The sequence below is a fragment of the Melanostigma gelatinosum genome, assembly GCF_949748355.1.
Source record: "Melanostigma gelatinosum genome assembly, chromosome: 18".
Taxonomy (NCBI): Eukaryota; Metazoa; Chordata; class Actinopteri; order Perciformes; family Zoarcidae; genus Melanostigma; species Melanostigma gelatinosum.
In genome coordinates, this window is record NC_136651.1 from 1,768,291 (window position 1) to 1,787,442 (window position 19,152).

At 48.2% G+C, this 19,152-nt stretch overlaps 1 protein-coding gene across 1 annotated transcript in view; it reads right to left on the bottom strand.

The window, feature by feature from the left end:
* ttc28 (tetratricopeptide repeat domain 28) overlaps window positions 1-19,152 on the bottom strand; it is an 82,004-nt gene that overhangs the window by 4,789 nt on the left and 58,063 nt on the right. The window contains exons 9-27 of the mRNA XM_079289553.1: window positions 15,313-15,509; window positions 15,076-15,229; window positions 14,831-15,002; window positions 11,686-11,854; window positions 11,435-11,595; window positions 10,864-11,352; window positions 9,874-10,066; window positions 9,650-9,730; window positions 8,805-9,057; window positions 6,740-6,849; window positions 5,364-5,493; window positions 4,325-4,552; window positions 3,860-4,082; window positions 3,096-3,221; window positions 2,221-2,365; window positions 1,931-2,110; window positions 944-1,494; window positions 622-869; window positions 305-429 (exon numbers count right to left, since the gene is read on the bottom strand). Coding sequence (XP_079145679.1) covers window positions 305-429; window positions 622-869; window positions 944-1,494; window positions 1,931-2,110; window positions 2,221-2,365; window positions 3,096-3,221; window positions 3,860-4,082; window positions 4,325-4,552; window positions 5,364-5,493; window positions 6,740-6,849; window positions 8,805-9,057; window positions 9,650-9,730; window positions 9,874-10,066; window positions 10,864-11,352; window positions 11,435-11,595; window positions 11,686-11,854; window positions 14,831-15,002; window positions 15,076-15,229; window positions 15,313-15,509 — 3,935 coding nt within the window. The remainder of the gene's footprint in view (window positions 1-304; window positions 430-621; window positions 870-943; window positions 1,495-1,930; window positions 2,111-2,220; window positions 2,366-3,095; window positions 3,222-3,859; window positions 4,083-4,324; window positions 4,553-5,363; window positions 5,494-6,739; window positions 6,850-8,804; window positions 9,058-9,649; window positions 9,731-9,873; window positions 10,067-10,863; window positions 11,353-11,434; window positions 11,596-11,685; window positions 11,855-14,830; window positions 15,003-15,075; window positions 15,230-15,312; window positions 15,510-19,152) is intronic.

Here is a 19,152-nt window from a genome sequence, read left to right on the forward strand (position 1 = left end):
CAAAGAGATCAAACACTTCAGCGACCGGCCGTCTCATCGCCAATCAACAGATCAACCGTGCTGGTCCTCACGAGCAGGTATCACAGGTTCATTGTACTCCTTATAGTGTAATGATGCTTTATTCTGCGGCATGTTTGGAAACCTTTTTGATATAAAGTGGCATTTTAAAATGTTCTTGATTCTTTGCTCGAGGAAGCAGACAATAAGAGACACCTCCCACAATATCTGTTCTGTTTCAACAGTCCAAACATCACAACAGTTCTGAATGAGCGGTGCCGGTGTGAACAGTGCGAGGGGGTCTCACCAGGTGCAGCAGGACTCTGAGGGCGTCCCTCGCTCTCTCTGGGTGCTGCAGGATCTCAGCCAGGGCCTGTCCAACCAGAGACATCGGGCTGTTCAGCTTCACGTCGCTGCCGACCAGCATGTAGCCTGAGAAAACGCAAAAAATACAAATTCAAAAAATAGAATAAAAAACAATGAATTTCGTCCATTTAGAGTCAAACGGACCATAAAGCAGCGGATGCTTCATAAACATATGACATATGAAGTTGAGTATGAGTCGCTTGTTATGAACAACAACCCCAGATTTCCGTGTCAGCGCGTGCCGGTGTTTCCGCTCACCGGCCCAGTTGGACGGGTGTGAGAAGTGCTTGCTGCTCTGCAGCGTCTTCATGGCGTCGGTCAGAGCCGCGCTGGCTTTGGTCCCGTTGAGGAGCGCCGCGTAGAAGCTGTGCGTGAAGAGTTTGGAGGCCGCCATGGGCACGGGCCACAGAGAGACGCACACACACTGGACCCCCGCGGCCAGGAAGGCTCGGGTCAGACCCACCACGCCGTCAGCCGTCGCCCTGCTGCTGGACTCCGGGTACAACCTGAGGGGAAGGGGTCAGAGGTCAGCTGCAGCCTCGCAGGGCTTTGGAGGAACGTTGAATCCGTGTATAATCACCTCAGAACCACCAGTTTGACGGTCAAGCACAGGTCCAGGATGTCAGCAGCAGTGAGGAGGAAGTCGTGAAGCGGCGGACTGTCACACACACTCTCCACGTCACACACACTTCCCCCGTCCTCGCTGGTTTCATCCGCCCCTCTGAGACTCTCCGGGCTGCTGTGGCTCTTCTGGAGCGAGCCCTTGATCTTTCCCCCCGACCCCCCGCACGGTGACCTGTCCCTGGGTCGCCCGGCGGCCCCCTCCCCCGCGGCGTGCTCCTGGCTGGGGGCGAGCACCAAGGCGGCGAGCTTCCACGACACGTGAGTCGCAAAGTGGACGCACTCCGCCTGACTCAGAGCCGCGAGCACGCGCTCCTTGGTGGCGCTGGCGCCGGTCAGGGCGTGGCATCCCATCTGTTCCCCCAGCCACAGAGCTTCGTCTTGGGCTGAGGGCAAGGGGCCCCACAGCCAGCGGTCCATCACAGAGGGGGGCAGGCGAGGAGCCCCGACCACCGCAGCCACTGAGCCTCCATCTGAGCACAGCAAGGGACCAGCGCGGCGAGGATGGCTCTAATATATGAGAACACAGGGAGCAGATACAGATACATGCTTCTATTTGGTTCGTTCACACATCAGATATCAGAGCCTCATTCATTCTACATTTGATTGGTAAAACATGGAGAAAAGCTTTTGTTTTTTTTGTTGCTGTTGACAATATGTTTTGATTGATCAAACATATATCCTAAATCCTCTGTAAAAACCTTTGACTCCAATATGTCAACAAAATAAAACAAGAATTATGAACCTGGCTTTTCCAATGTTCAGATTTCTGTTCAGGAAATATATGAAAATAAGCACATATTTAATAAAAGAATGCGTCATTTGCATATTTAAACATACATTTTCGGAGAACTGTTATTACAAAAACATAATTGTCTGAATGTTGCTGAGACATCCTCGTCATATCAGTGTTCCACTCACCTAAGATCTTTACACAGCCTCCTACCTTGATCGTGGCCCCCAGGCTGCCTAACGAAGGAACCGAGATGAGGCTGAACCTTTCGTACAGGTACTCGTTGGAGGAGCTGCCTTTGAGCAAGGCGAACGGGATGAGGTACAACTCCCCCTCCAGCACCAACACCAGCTGTCTGTGTCGACCCACCGGTCCACTGCTGTGCATCAGGCCCTGGACACAGAGAGTCCGTTAGAAAAAGGTAGAAGAAGAAGTCTGATATGTATAACGTATATATCTCTATATGTGTATAATATATAATATATAATATACATGATACACACCCCTTCCATCGGCGCTATCAGTAAGTCATAAAGGGCTCTGAGAGGAGGTTTGCTGATGGTACTCGGCCGGTACGGTGGAGACGACAAGCCGTCCTTCACCGGAGACACCGTGGTGCTGTACAGACTCGTCACACTCCGACAGCTTCTGTTCAACACACACACACACACACACACACACAGACACACACACACAGACACACACACACAGACACACACAGACACACACAGACACACACACAGACACACACACACACATCAGACACACACATAGACACACACACACACACACACACACACACACACAGACACACACACACACACACACAGACACACACAGACACACACACACACACACACAGACACACACACACAGACACACACACACACAGACACACACAGATACACACACAGACACACACAGACACACACACACACACACAGACACACACACACACACAGACACACACAGACACACACAGACACACACAGACACACACACACACACACACACACACACAGACACACACACAGACACACACACACAGACACACACACACACACACAGACACACACAGACACACACAGACACACACAGACACACACACACACACACACACACACACACACAGACACACACACAGACACACATCAGACACACACCAGACACACACAGACACACATCAAACACACACAGACACACACAGACACACGTCAGACACACGTCAGGTGTATCGAGAGGAAGAGTCAGAGGATCACCAAAGTAAGTAGGGTTCATCCTCTGGGGAACATGAATGCTTGTACAAAATACCATGCAATCCATCCATTCAGTCTTTTAGATATTTTGCCAAATCAAACGTAAAAAGCCGAAGTCCGACCTGTTGAAGAGGTTATTCCGGGACACCATGCGGAGGTATCCCGTGGGGTCGGCGGCCGACGTCAGCTCCTCAAAGTGCTCCAACAGATCTCCAGCTTCACTTTCTGTCTCGCTGCTGGAGCAAACTCTGTGAAGACAGTAAGAGCTGCAACACCACCACGACTTAAAGGTTCAGCTTCATTTCATCAGACATCTTATCGGATTTATCCACTGATTATTTTCGACTTTAATTTCGAATGAATTTGTCAATCGACGAGTTATTTCAGCTCTGTTCATATTTAACGTTGTTTTTCTCCTTTGAAACAAAACATCGTGTTCTATGAACTCTTCGTATGTTTTAAATGCAAACATCTGGTTCTGAAAATGAACTGAAGGCGTCGGATAAATGAATGAAATAAAAGTAGAAAGTGTCACGAAAAGAAAAGACTCAAGTACCTCATATTTGTAGTACAGTACTTGTGTAAAGCACTCAGTTACATCAAACACAAAGTACTCAAGTACATCAAAGTACTCTGACGATGTGAGAAGTTCTGCATCTCATGAACTACATCATGGACACATTTAAACGCTGACCTCGAAGAAAAGACCTCGTGTTGGATTCGCTCTGTGCTTCTTCTTTTACCATATAACATTCACACATTAAATCTTTACCGTTCACCGGGTTCATCTTCAACCATCATTTATTTGGAAGAGTGTGACAACTTGTTAATTAATGACAGAATTAAATCACCTCCCAAAGTCGACTGTGAGAGAAGAAGTAAAAACCTGCTGTAATGGCTGTCCACCCCGAGAGCCTCCCTGGCGTTGCCGATGTACTGATCCAGAGACAGAGGACCTCCTCCTCCTCCTCCTCCTCCTCCTCCTCCTCCTCCTCCTCCTCCTCCTCCTCCTCCTCCTCCTCCTCCCTGTGGACTCCCACCACCACCAGCATCCTGGAACTCCTCCAGTCCGGCTTCTCCCAGATACACCTCGTTGAACTTCACAATACCTGTTCAGGGAGATCATGAGTCAACGAGTGGTTTGTTGCTGCCAAATAATTAGAAAAAGGATTTTTTAAATCAGGTCGTGCAGTTTGTAAAACACGGTCTGGATGGAAACCTGCTCCAAACTCTGTTGTTAAGAAGGCTGAAAGTCGAACGCCTGAGTAGACAGAGGGTGTTAGAAGCTGCAGTGTGTGTGTGTGTGTGTGTGTGTGTGTGTGTGTGTGTGTGTGTGTGTGTGTGTGCGTACCTGTCCCTGGAGATATCAGCCAGCTGTACAGAAAACCTCCAGCCAGAGAATAGTAGAGCACCAGGGCCCTCTGCCCGCTGACCGTCTCCAGGATGTTCTCCACGGTGACGGGGACGTAGGGGTCGGAGGTCGCGGCGTGCTGACCCCCTTTCTGCCGTTCCACCAGCAGGTCGGCGAAGGCTCGCGTCCGGCCTCGCTCCGCGATGGCCAGCGCCTCGTCGTGCCGGCCTGGAACGCAACACAGAAGACGAAGGATGAGGAGCAGGTTGAGAGGGAGGAGGAGGGAGGAGGAGGGAGGAGGAGGGAGGAGGAGGTTGAGAGGGAGGAGGAGGGAGGAGGAGGGAGGAGGAGGGAGGAGGAGGTTGAGAGGGAGGAGGAGGGAGGAGGAGGTGCAACAAGCTTCAGCTTGTTTTCATTCTGGAGACGAAATGTTGATCAAAGTTTTGAATGTCACAAACTGTCGGCTGCTGTTTACAACAGATGTATCAGCGTAATGAGGAAGACAAACTGCGTCCAACTTGCCAAATATGTGAGCAAATTTCATGAAGATGACAGATTACATTCATTTCAGGGTGCATCAACATTTTCAATTGATTTACTTTGTTTCTCATTTGGTTCTTATCGTATCGATTACTTTTATCTTTCATGTGTTTTATTTAACTCGGAGTTGCTTTTGCTTTGTTGGGCCTCACTGTTGTTTTCTTGCCTTGTTTTTGCTGCTTTGTCTGTCAAAGCACTTTGTTTTTAGGATGCTGTATCAATAAAGTTATTTTTATTATTTCAGGAGAAGCCCTGGTTCAGGTGTGGACTATGAACCGCAGGGTCCCCGGTTCAAATCCAGCAGGGAGCCCAACGTTCCATCATTTCTCCATTGTTTGACAGCAAAGTCCTAATATAGTTATTAATAACTCACTATGACACAGTGAACGAGTTACACAGGATTAAAACGGGTTTCCATGTAATTCCTTGGAGTCGTGCAGTGAAGGAAAGTGGACAATGTGATCGGTGTTTGTGGACTGAACGGGGGGGGGGGGTTCACCGAGGCTGACGAGGACCCTCTGGAGGGCCTGGTAGCAGCTGGTCTGCAGGTCGAACAGAGACAGCTTACAGTCGCTGCTGCGCTGCGTCTCGTGACGAATGGCCTCGAACAACACGGACGCTCTGTACAACTGGAACACACAGAAACAAACACACTGACACCGATACACACACACACACACACACACTGTACGTGTCACCTGACATACTGCAGACGTCAAAGCTGGACGAGTGTCATGACTTCAAAGCGGAGAGCCTGCTGTTACATGAACAACCACTGGAGGGCAGTACAAGTACACAATCTGAAGTTTACTCATCGACTCAAACTTCAGAAACAACAACAACACAACAGATTGGTACTCGATCACGTCACATGCTGTACTGTACACAGAAGTACTCACTAAAGTACATTAAAGTACACTAATACCTGTGTCTTAAAACAGTGTATAAGTATTATGTGATTTGACCTAAAAAGCAACGTTATTCATGAGGCTGAATTTCAGAGAGTAATACTATTTTATTGGATTATTAATACTGATGATTGAACAGTTTGTATGTAAATATGTGTGTGTGTGTGTTTTTCATGACTAAATCTTCTAATTGTAGAGTAGAAGTAGAATAAAATGGAAGTATTCAAGTAAAGTACTAATACCTGAAATCTGGAGTTAAGTAGCAACATCTCTGAAGAGTGCACACATTTCATGTGCATTGTCTTTCGCTGCATTATGTTTTTCTTACAATATTGTAAATCGTTTTTGAACATCTGTCTTATATTTAACCTCACAGGTGTTTTCAGTGATGCTGCTCATTAAACCTCCTCGGGCTGCAGTCAGTGAAGCTCTGCTGGGACTGATATATGAGGTCACCATGAGGTCATCATGAGGTCACCATGAGGTCACCATGAGGTCACCATGAGGTCATCATGAGGTCATCATGAGGTCATCATGTACTTCAAACAGTGATGAAGCCCTACATGTTATACTGAAAGGTGAGCTGCTGACGGCAACCCAAGAAATATTGGAACATCTTGCTGCACACGATGTAAACTTGTGTGTACAAATTAATATCTTGTGTTCATAAAATAAATAAATCTAATCTTTTAGGACCTGTAGGGCTCCGGAATTAGCATTAAAATATACTCAAAAGTAAAAGTACTTATGATGCAGAATGGCAAAATGACACTTCAGTGCCTCTGAGATGTAGTAGAATAAAAAGCACAATATTTACCTCTGAGATGGAAAGAAATCAGAATACTCAAGTTAAGTACAAATACCTCAAACTTTAAAAGTTATATTCCACTGTAGATATGCCCCCCCCCCCCCCCCCCCCCCCCACACACACACACACACACACACACACACACACACACACACACACCTGGTGCTGCGCCTCCTCCAGGTTTCCTCCGGCCCACAGAGAAAGACCGAGGCGATGACGAATCTTCGCTTCATCTTCTCTCCGACCCAACTGCTCTGACAGACGCAGACCTGAGGAGGAGGAGGAGGAGGGAGAGGAGGAGGGAGAGGGGGAGGAGGAGGAGGGAGAGGAGGAGGGAGAGGAGGAGGGAGAGGGAGAGGAGGAGGGAGAGGAGATCAGATGCTGCTGATGTAAGAATCCTCTCTCTGACACTCATACACTTGAGGCCCCGGAGCCTCACAGTTGCCGCTCTCTCCTCTCTCCTCTCTCCTTGTTCCCTTCTTGTCTTCCTCTGCCTGGAATCCAAAGATGTCTCTGCTCTGCAGTTTGTCTGAGATACGTTTCATCTCAGACAGGCGTCGTGATTAGTTCTCATTAGAGTTCTCGAGATTGAGCAGAATCTCATCAAACATCGAGTTTTGATTTACACTCTCTCTCTCTCCCCTCTCTCTCTGTCTCTCTCTCCAGGTCTCTCTCTCTCCCCCCCTCTCTCTCTTTCTCTCTCTCTCTCTCCCCCCCCTCTCTCTCTCTCCCCCCCCCCCTCTCTCTCTGGGCCTGTGATGCTCTGTTTCGGTGTTCTCTCTCTCTCTCTCTCTCTCCCCCCCCCTCTCTCTCTCTCTCTCTCTCTCTCTCTCCCCCCCCCCTCTCTCTGTCTCTCTCTCTCTCTCGTGGGGGAGGTTAATTGGAGGAGCGGCGCCGTCCTCACTTCAACTCTGAGCTCAGAGTTCTCGTCTGCTCGTTGAGTTAATGATCAATTAAAATGAAGAGGATCCGTGAGTTACAGGCCGATGAGGCCTGAAGGAGCTCCTAAATGAAGCTTTGTCTCAGCTTTACTTTGCATGTGTGCATGTTGAAGTGTCGAAAAGAGATTCCATTGTGAGAGGATGGGGAAGTCCCACCTCCTCTGCTGCATACGAGCAAGAACAACGTTTATCGTTGTTTCGACTGTTGTTGTCGTTGTTTTGTGTCTCTTTCTGGTCATTCTGTGTCTCCTTGCAGTTGTTTGCAGTTGTTTGTGTCTCTCTGAGCAACTCCAAGTGACGTGATGCGTTTGAAAGAGAAGTCAGAGGAGAAGTTGAATCAAACAGGATCATTGGAGACTTCTGTCACTCGTTGTTCATCACAAGCGCAGACTTTATTGATTCCTGGCAGAAACAGACACGCTGTCAGACACACGCTGTTACATAACGCTTCTTGTTCAATGGGACACGAGGACGCTCCTTTCACATTCACGTGTCATTTCTATCAGTGTGCATTCATGTCACTGCATGATATGCACTGAAATGTATCCACGAGGGACAAACCGTCGTCTGTGGATCAGACTGAGTGAGTATTTGTGTTAGAGCAGAAATTATGAGTCAATTCATCAATTAGTTGGCAGTTAATTCATGTTATTGGGCCGTGTTGACTATTTTCTGATATTTCAGTCTAAACAATGAATCGATAAAATAACTGGCAGATTTACCAATAATGAAAATAACAGTTAACGGCTTGTTTTCTCATATTAACAAATAATTATTCCATAATCAGAGCGATGAGAATCAGTTATCTCATCAAATGAATCAATGATGACAGCATAACGAGAGGCCAGATTATCTGGATGACTGAGTTTAAAGCTTCTATATTTACATGTTTTTCTGATGACCTCATTTTAAAATAATCCCTGCAGTTCCCTTTAAAATACATTTAATCATCGAAAGCCTCTGAATACCAATACTTTCTATAAACAACACCGTGAACACAAACCTTTCTGCCAAAGTGAGAATAGTTTGTTATTTTACTGGTTAAAGTTGTGATTAAATGTAAAATACCTTTTTAACCCTTAAAGATCACATACGATCTCAGATTGTGCACCTTTTCAACATGCAAAAAAAAAAGAAATTCTATCATCGTTTCTTCCTGTAAAACTAAATATGAAGTGTGCTTACGTAAGAGAAAACAATAACAATATGTATGTCCACCCATCAATCAATCGTGGACTTGAATCTGAGTTGAGGGGCGTGCCGGTGCTGCAGCGCGTCCTTACCTTCCTGCAGGTACATCACAGCCTGCGCGTAGTTCTGCAGAGCGTGGTGTGTCCTCCCCAGGCTCCCGTAGGCCAGCGTTTTAGCCATCAGGTCGTTGGTCTGCGCCGCCACGCTGAGGTGCTGCTCCTGGAAGACCACGGCCCGCTCGTACTTCCCGAGAGCTTCGTAGGTGAGCCCGAGGTTCCCGTAGGCTCGACCCTGGCTCCTCACGCAGCCCGTCTGCTCCGCGATGTCCAACGCCCTCTGGTGCCACTGCAGCAGGAGAGCCCGATCACCGAATCACCATCATCTCACCGACACTCGGGTGAGAAGACCGACACCACCCTTGTGTCTGTACACCAAACATGAAGCTACAGCTGCTTAGCTTAGCTTAGCATAAAGACAGGGTGCAAAATCCACCAACCATCCGTAAGAAACAACTCGAGTCTCTGCCGGTCGGACAGATGCAGGCCAGTCCTTCCCCAGTGATTCTAGTCTTTATGCTAAGCTAAGCTAAAGCCTGCTGGCTGTAGCTTCTCATTTAACGATCCAACGCTCCGACACTTCACACTTCAATCACAGTTTGTTTTAAACATACTCTTAGTTTGTTTGTTCATCATATTTTAATGTCAATTTTAACATTTTCTATTTTTACATGATGTATTTTACTATTGCAGTGTTCATTATTGTTATTGCGTCACGTACTTGGCAATAAAATCTTATTCTGATTTCTGCTTTAGTGTACAGACATGAGTGACATCAATCTTCTCACAAACACGGCAACAAAGCGAACAAGCAAAAAACACTCAAACTGTTCTTTAAAATGACGGCTGGTAAATACGTGTGATTATGAATCTGCACAAACCTGGAGCGCTGTCTCGTTGTCGGCCATCAGCTGGTAAACGCCTCCCAGTGCATCGCTGGCCTCTGCCTCCAGGGATTCATCCTGACAATCAATGCAGCATTACGACATCTTTCTGTGCATATAAATGCACTTTTCATCACAAATAAAAAGACCATTTGTTGTGTTCAGAAGTGAGAAGAGACAACTCGGCAGCTGAAAGAGGGAAGCGCTGCAGGTGACCTTACCCCCGCCGTGCGCGCGATGTTCAGCTGGTGCTCCAGGCAGGAGAGGGACTGCTCGTAGTTGCCCAGCTGGCTGTGTAAGGTGCCCAGCTCCCAGTACGCCTGAGCCGTGCCCCCTCCTTCCCCGCCCAGCTCGTGGGCGACCACCAGCCGCTTCTCAAAGCACACCAACGCCTGCTGGAGGCTGCCCGTGGATCTGAAGAGAGGGGCGGGAAGCACAAAGGCCGAGATCATTTAGTCTGAGCTTACAAACAATAAAAGCACGTGTTTGAAAAATGCATATTACCGTCTTCACCGACTATCAAAGCTCGCTTTCTATCACAGAGACCCATGCGGGCAATTTAAGCAAGCAAATAGGTGAATAATTTAGATTACGGGCTGTAAAACCAGCTCAGTATCCTCCGAGAGCGAGTAGAAGTGCAGAGGCGGCGCTCAGCGGGATCAATGAGTCCAGAGAGCGGGAACAGACGGCCGGAGGAACGCCATCATTCAGCGTTCTTCTTCTTCTTCTTCTTCTCTCTGTGCTTTCACAGGAGAGACATGTGGAGCGTATACTTCCATCTACTCCCATTGCCGCCGCTGCTCGTTACCGTTATTGAAAAAACAATATTATTTTCATTATTATCACGACGAATTTAAAATGCGTGTACGCTTGAGGCAAGAAAAGCTCATTCCAGATTTTGTGCATGAAGTCCAGAGCGCTGAATCCCATTGGTTACAGCATGAAGACCATGAGAAAATGACTCTACTTCTCTCTTGATTTATTCCCTCAGTAAACATTGTAAACATGAGTTTATGTCTCAATCTCTAGTTTCAAGTCTTCTTCAATACATCATGATGTTCATTTAGTACATTATGGTCCATTTAGAGTCACACAGACCATGAACAGCATCATAACGTCAGTCCACAAACATGGGAGCGCTTTTGATCTTCTCATCAAACTCTCAAAAAGAAACCGAATGAGCGACTTGCCTTCGGTTTGCCTACGTTTACCTGTGAGCATTGCCGAGTCCTCTGTAGGCCTTCTCCTGGTCCTGGACACGGTTGAGACTCTGAGCCACCGTCAGGTACTTCTCGTAGTACTGAATGGCCTCCTCGTGGTCTCCCAGAGCGTCGTAGCAGTCCGCCAGGTTCCCGTAGGCCCTGCCTCGGTCCAGCATGCTCTCGGGTCCGCTCAGCTGCTGCAGCATGGCCAGCTGCTGCTCAAAATAGCCGATCGCTTCCTCAAACACCCCCATGTTCATCTTGGTGATGCCCATGTTCCCGTGGACCTGCGCCTCCAGGCGGGCATCCCTGAGTCCCTGCGCCAGGCCCAGCTGGGCCTCGTAACACTGGAAGGCGGTAGCGTAGTCCCCCAGCGCCATGTGGACGGCCGCCAGGTGGCCGAGGGCGCGGCACTCCCCCTGCTGGTCGCCCAGATCCTTGCGGACGGTCAGCTCCTGGCTGTGGAAGGACAAGGCCGCGTCCAGCTGGCGGAGCAGCCTGACGGGAGACAAAAGAGCGATAAGAGAAGAAGAAGAAGAAAACAACACACGGTTGAAAATCTCTGCCGACTTTTCATTACCTGTGAACTGATCCGAGAGCCGAGTAGGCGTCAGCCTCCATCTTCTGATCGCTGACCTTCTGAGCCAGACTCAACTGCTGCTGGTAGAACCGCAGAGCTCCCGGAAGATCGCTCCGACACACATAGACGTCGCCCAGGTTCCCGAGGGCCCGGAACATCGCCTGCTGACAAACACAACCACGTGATCAACAACCGCTTCCTGTGTGTGTCGGCTGAACACAACAGCAGTGGTGGCAGTCGTAGCAGTTGACCTGTGTGTTGTCCAAGGCCTGTGCTAGAGAGAGCAGGTATCTCTGACACTCCTCTGCCTTCTTGTGCTCCCCCAGTGCTTTGTGGGCCAGACCCAGGTTACAGTAGGCTTTAGCCTGGGCCAGTTTGTCTTGGAGGTCCTTCGCCAAGGCCAGGTCCTGCTCGTAATACCTGGGGAATGGATGAAAGCAAAAGTCAAAAGTCAAAGTCAAAGTAGCTTTTATTGTCAATTTCTTGCATGTCAGGACATATAAGGAATCGAAATTACGTTTCCCACTCTCCCACGGTGGAACATAAAGTGCAAGCGCGACACATAAAACATAAAACACTTCCTAGGCTAGGTAAAAACAGATATCCTAGTTAAAACATATACTGTACTACAATAAAACATTCAATACACATAGAACGGGAAAAATGGGCAATTAATATAATAATGTGTGTGTATGAAAGTGAAAGTGGGCAATTAATATAATATAAATATAAATATGGATACATATTTACAATACTTCTGTACTGGGGGGGGGGGGGGGGGGGGTCAGCTTCAGCTTCCCGTCAGGCTGGAGGATATGATTGGGGGGAGTGAGGGGAGAGAGTTCAGTGTCCTGACAGCTTGGTGGGTGAAGCTGTTCTTTAGTCTGGTGGTGCGACAGCGGAGGCTCCTGTACCTTCTTCCAGAGGGTAGGAGGCTGAACAGAGTATGTGCAGGGTGACTTGGGTCGCTTGCAATTTGAATGGCTTTCCGGGTGAGGCGGGTGGTGTATATTTCCTGTAACGAGGAGAGTGGGGCACCGATGATCTGTCCGGCTGTCTTTACAATGCGTTGGAGTGCTTTCCTGCTGTGTTGGGTGCAGCTACCACCCCACACAGTGATGCAGCTGGATAGGATGCTTTCAATGGTGCCCCTGTAAAATGATTTCAGCACTGATGTGGGGGCTTTTACTCTCTTCAGCTTGCGGAGGAAGTAGAGGCGCCGCTGGGCTCTCTTTACCAGTGATGCGCAGTTGGTGGCCCAGGAGAGGTCGTCACTGATGTGCACCCCCAGGAATTTGGTGCTTTCTACTTGCTCCACAGCAGCACCATCGATGGTCAGTGGCAGGTGTACAGTGTGGCCTTTCCTGAAGTCAACAACAATCTCCTTAGTTTTGGTGACATTCAGCAGGAGATTGTTGTCGCTGCACCACGTGGTCAGAAGGTTGACCTCCTTCCTATAGTTGGTCTCATTGTTCTTGGTGATGAGACCAACCAGAGTGGTGTCGTCTGCGAACTTCACCATGTGATTGGTGCTGTATGTAGGTACGCAGTCGTGAGTCAGCAGGGTGAAGAGCAGGGGGCTGAGCACACAGCCTTGTGGGGCCCCAGTGCTTAGGGTGATGCTGCGTGAGGTGTTGTTGCCGACACGTACTGCTTGTGGCCTCTCACTAAGGAAGTCCAGGACCCAATTGCACAGTGGGGTGTTGAACCCCAGCTGGTCCAGTTTGCAGATGAGTTGTTGTGGGATTATGGTATTAAATGCTGAGCTGAAGTCTATGAAAAGTATTCTTACATATGAGTCTGCTTTTTCTAGGTGGGTGAGGGCTGGGTGGAGAGCAGAGCAGATTGCGTCCTCTGTGGAACGTTTTGCTCTGTATGCAAACTGAGAGGGGTCCATGGTGGGGGGGAGGATGGACTTGATGTGGGCCATGACTAGCCGTTCAAAACACTTCATAATGATGGGGGTCAGTGCCACGGGGCGATAGTCATTGAAGCAGGATGGAGCCGGTTTCTTGGGTACAGGTATGATGATGGAGGTTTTGAGGTGTGATGGGACAGCAGCTTGACTCAGAGAAGTGTTGAAGATAACAGTGAAGATATCTGTTAGCTCCTCTGCGCAGTCCCTTAGTGTGCGGCCTGGGATGTTGTCTGGGCCTGTTGCTTTTCGGGGATTGATGGTGGAGAGTGCTCTTTTCACACTTGCAGCAGACAGGCACAGGGCCTGGTCGTGGGGGGAGGGTGGGGTTTTCTGTGGGCTAGTGGTGTTTGTTGATTCAAACCGTGCGAAGAAGCTGTTGAGGTCGTTCAGCAGAGAGATGTTGTCATCACAGGTCTGTGAAGCAGGCTTGTAGTCCGTTATGGTCTGGATGCCCTGCCACAGGCTGCGTGTGTCTCTGCTGTCCTTGAAGTGGTTGATGATTTTTTCAGAGTAGTCCTGTTTTGCTTTTCTAATGCCCCGGGACAGGTTGGCTCTCGCTGTTTTCAGGCCAATTCTATCTCCGGCATTGAAGGCTTTGTCTCTGGCCCGCAGCAGCTGATGGACGGCCCCTGTCAGCCAAGGCTTCTTGTTAGCCCTAGTGGTGATGGTCTTTTTAGCGGTTACATCATCTGTGCATTTCCGGATGTAGGAAAGAACAGTGTCTGTGAGCTCCTCATTGTCTATGTTGTTATTGTACGTAGCTGCATGTTTGAACATGTCCCAGTCTGTTGTAGCGAGACAGTCCTTGAGAGCAGATCTTGATCCTTCCGGCCACACTGTGATCTCTTTTCGAACCGGTTTTTTCACTCTCACTCTGGGCCTGTATGCTGGCGTTAGCATAACAGTGAGGTGGTCAGAGAGTCCGATGTGGGGGAGAGGGGTGGCCTTGTATGCTCCTTTAAGTGAAGTGTAGACTAAGTCCAGGATGTTTTCCTCCCTTGTTGGGAATTTTACATGCTGGTAGAGATTTGGAAGAACAGTCTTAAGCAACGCGTCTATCCATCTGTGTGACTCGAAATGGAGCAAAATGTACTAAATGAACATCATGCTGTATTGAAGAAGACTTGAAACTAGAGATTGAGACATAAACTCATGTTTACAATGTTTACTGAGGGAATAAATCAAGAGAGAAGTAGAGTCATTTTCTATAGACTTCTATACAACCAGAGGAGTCGCCCCCTGGTGGACACTAGAGAGAATGCAGCTTTAACACATGAAGCTCTGGCTTCACGTTTCCGCCTGAATCAAGGCCCAACACTCTGTTTGTTTCATGGCTGCAACATTTAATCAAATGGAAATATTTAAGATGTCTTGTAAGAAACATTTGACATCTTTTTAAACTTTGGAATCTCACTGCATTTAAAAGAGTCAGTTTGCTCTGTGAAAAGAAACAACATGAGATGGATTGGGTCTCTGACCTGACGGCGTCCCGGTACTGTCCGAGGCAGTAGTGAGCGTAGCCGAGGTTGTGGCAAACCTTCCCTTCTCCCTCCAGGTCCTGCAGACCCGGAGCCAGAGCCAGGTACTGCTGGTAGTACGGCAAGGCCTGAGCGTATTCGCCTCTCCAGCTGTGGAAGTTGCCCAAGTTTGCTGCAAAAGAGGAAAATATGAAAATGAATAAATCCCCTCTCTTCTGTCCTCGAGTGCTCCGGCTTCTTCTTGCCTAGTGCTCTGGCTTCGCTCTGGGTGTCCCGGAGCTCCCGTGCGATGGCGAGATGGTGGAGGTAGTGCTGCAGGGCTCGGTCGTGGGCGCCCAGCGCCTGGTAGGCCACGGCCAGGTTCCCATGCGTGGAGGCCTGGGACGGACGGTCGTTCACCTGAGAAGGACAGACATAAAAGAGACGTGACGCTGGTGTTTGTCCCACGCCAGCGTAGCTCCTCGTGGCTTCTTGAGGTTCACCTCCAGAGAGATCTGCAGCTCCTGGCGGTGGTAGCGGACGGCCTGGTCGTAGATGCCGAGCGCGTGATGAGCGTTGCCCATGTTGCCGTAGGCCCGACCCTGGGCAGCGTAATCACTCAGCTCCTGGGCGAAGGACAGGTGGGCTTTGTGGAGCTTCAGCGCCGTCTCATACTCCCCCTTCATCTGGTGGATGATGCCTGAGATGGAGGGAAGAAGAGAAAAGTATTTTATTGTTCTAATTATGGGTTTGAGCTGAGTAATTAGTGTTGAAGTCACAGTGAATTAATAAATAAATAAATAAATAAATAGTAATTCGGCAACTAAATGTTGTGTCTCCGGAGGGAGGAGGAGAGCTCAGCACCCAGCAGCTCCTCCTCCTCCTCCTCCTCCTCCTCCTCCTCCGAGGTGAGTTCATCCAACATTAAGTCAGGAACATGGTTCAATTCCCAAAATGATGCACCAGGATATAAATAACCAGCAAGCAAAGACAACATGTCCATGTGAGATACGAGTGCAGAGCAGTAAATGATTAAAACAGTGTAATAATAATGTGCTGCTCTGGATGGTCAGCGTGCAGCGATGCAGAGACTCGTGTCCCAGTGGAGCCTCACAGCTGCTTCTGGTCCCAACGCTCAACAACCCGTTTACAAAGTCTCCACAAGTTCAGAATACGAGTTCAAGAAGAAGCTCGGGACACAAGAGAGCACGACGAAGAGGAAGACAGAGATCGTTGCAGGTGACACACTCTTTATGCATGTGTGTGTGTGTGTGTGCGTGCGTGTGTGTGTGCGCGCGCGTGCGTGCGTGTGTACGTGTATGTGTGTGTGTGTGTGCGTGCGTACGTGTGTGTGTGCGTGCGTGCGTGCGTGCGTGCGCGCGCGTGCGTGCGTGTGTACGTGTATGTGTATGTGTGTGTGCGTGCGTGTGTGTGCGTGTGTGTGCGTGCGTGTGTGTCTGCGGTTGAAGGCAGCCTTCGTCTTCCCTCCTCCAGTGATTGTGTTTCCACGCTAACAACTTGATGAGAAGCAGATTTGAGGCAAAGCTGTGATAATTGCAGCCGTCATGTAAACGGCTTCATTAAGTTATCTCAGTGTGACTAAAGGTCAGAATCAGAGAAAAGAAGAAGATAACAGGATCAGATTACACATCGTCTACTTTACAGCCTGAAATAAAAACAGTAATATAGAAATTAATTCATAAACAAATCGATTTGATGATATTTTCCCTAATTTTAGTGTCTCACATGCATTTGTCTCAAATTGTTTAAATTGCTTTTTTCTTTTCTGTTGTTTCCACATTGTTCTCTGTGAAGCACTTTGAACTGCACTAACCTGTGTGAAAGGTGCTGTACGGACAAAGTTTGATTGATTGATTGATTGATTGATTGATTGATTGATTGATTGAGACATGTCTCAGGTCTCCAGCCCATCAGTCTCTCTGTTTCTGGTGCTGAGGCTGACGGTGTCCTCTGTGTGGATGAGCAGATAGAAGTGAACCGGAATCTGTTCCGGAACATCAATTCTGGTCTAAATTTGCCATTTTAAGGAAACCCTTGAACCTGAGACCTTTATAACAGTGAATGAAAACATGTTTCTACAGTAAAGAGAGGACAGAGGACAGAGGAGAGGACAGAGGAGAGGACAGAGGACAGAGGAGAGGACAGAGGAGACGTCGGTCTGATTCAAAGGGTGAACTGTGAGTCTGTTGTTCTGTTCAGGATCAGTCTGTTGATATTTATCTTAATATCGTCAATAAATGTGATGAAAAGACCAACACTGCACTAAAAACACGCGATGAGCCGTGAACACCAGAGGACTGAGCCCCAGATGTGATTCATCCACCGCTGAAAGTAGTCCCCAACAAACGTCTGTTCCTCCTGCTGGTGTGATGAACACGAGTGTGAGCTGCTGTTTCAGGGATCACTCAGACTTTTATCAAATATTTAAAAGATTGTTTTTATTTGAGACGTCTTTTTGAAGACTCGTGACTTCAGTAGGAACCAAAGTGACAGTCAACGTGCACATGTTGGTCTTTTCATGGGACTTGTTGTCCGTAACAATGAAAACAGAGTTCTTACTCTTAAAGCATTTAAATAACTTTAGTCTGCTCGACAGTCGTAAAACGTGGCAACGGAAACATAATTTCCCACAATGCTTTGCATCTAGGGCGTCCATACTTTAAGCATTAAGTCAACATTTCATCACACATGCATCTGTGAAGCATCATCGACTTGAAGCTTCAGAAAGGTAATTGCTGTATAAATGAATGTTATGATTGTAATAATCAATGACGGCTGAGTGTAAATACAGAGCAGCTCACACAAACACGGGCAAATAAAAAGCATGTTGAGTTTCAAAGAAACAAAAGCCCACTGAACTAAAGAATAATGAAAGAAAAATGAAAAAGCAATTCATTAAAATGAATAACTGGCATATTATAGATCAGTGAGCAACCTAAGAGAACAATGATTCATTCAGTTTGGCTTGAGGAATGCATTGATGCACACATCCTCACAGAATGTTCTGCTTCATCAAAACACATTGATGTGTGAGGCGCTTAGTGGACGTCTGCTTTTAGTGCAGACACAGTGCTGCTGCAGTCAGCAGCACAAAAACAACTGTAAAAACGCAACGAGACGACACTAGATGCAACGCTTTAAGACCCATAAGCTCTGTGGGGGAGATGTAGGAAGCACGGCAACGTGAGGAAGAGGAGGAGGAGAGGGAGACCTGGTTGATCGGGGTCTCGCTCTAAGAGGATTACGCAGATTGGCTGTAATATCCTCCTGAACGCTGCTCACTCAGGAGCTCCTCCTCCTCCGAGGAGCTCGCTGCACATATCCTGCAGGACGCTGGGATTCCCCCCCGACGGATGAAGATTAGAGGCGTGTAAAAGTCAGGTGACATCTGATGACGGGGTGTTGGAGCGAGATTACAGGAGGAGAACAGATCCGGAGCTTCTCTCCACCTTCATGTCGCTGGTACATTCTGTGACGATTCAGCAATAAATACAAATACTGCGTTCAGTCAGACTGGAAGAGGATTCATGAACAGTGAAGCTGAAGATGGTCCCATCACAACACCAGTCAACAGAGAGGAGAGGAAAGGAGAGGAAACCAGAGAGGAGAGGAAACAAGAGGGGAAACCAGAGAGGAGAGGAAACAAGAGAGGAGAGGAAACAAGAGAGGAAACAAGAGAGGAGAGGAAACAAGAGAGGAGAGGAAAGGAGAGGAAACCAGAGAGGAAACAAGAGAGGAGAGGAAAGGAGAGGAAACAAGAGAGGAGAGGAAACAAGAGAGGAGAGGAAACAAGAGAGGAAACAAGAGAGGAGAGGAAACAAGAGAGGAGAGGAAAGGAGAGGAAACCAGAGAGGAAACAAGAGAGGAGAGGAAAGGAGAGGAAACAAGAGAGGAGAGGAAACAAGAGAGGAAACCAGAGAGGAGAGGAAAGGAGAGGAAACTAGAGAGGAGAGGAAACAAGAGAGGAAACAAGAGAGGAGAGGAAACGAGAGAGGAGAGGAAACAAGAGAGGAGAGGAAACAAGAGAGGAGAGGAAACAAGAGAGGAGAGGAAACAAGAGAGGAGAGGAAACAAGAGAGGAAACAAGAGAGGAGAGGAAAGGAGAGGAAACCAGAGAGGAGAGGAAACAAGAGAGGAGAGGAAACAAGAGAGGAAACAAGAGAGGAGAGAAAACAAGAGAGGAGAGGAAACAAGAGAGGAGAGGAAAGGAGAGGAAACCAGAGAGGAGAGGAAACCAGAGAGGAGAGGAAACAAGAGAGGAGAGGAAACAAGAGAGGAAACAAGAGAGGAGAGGAAAGGAGAGGAAACCAGAGAGGAGAGGA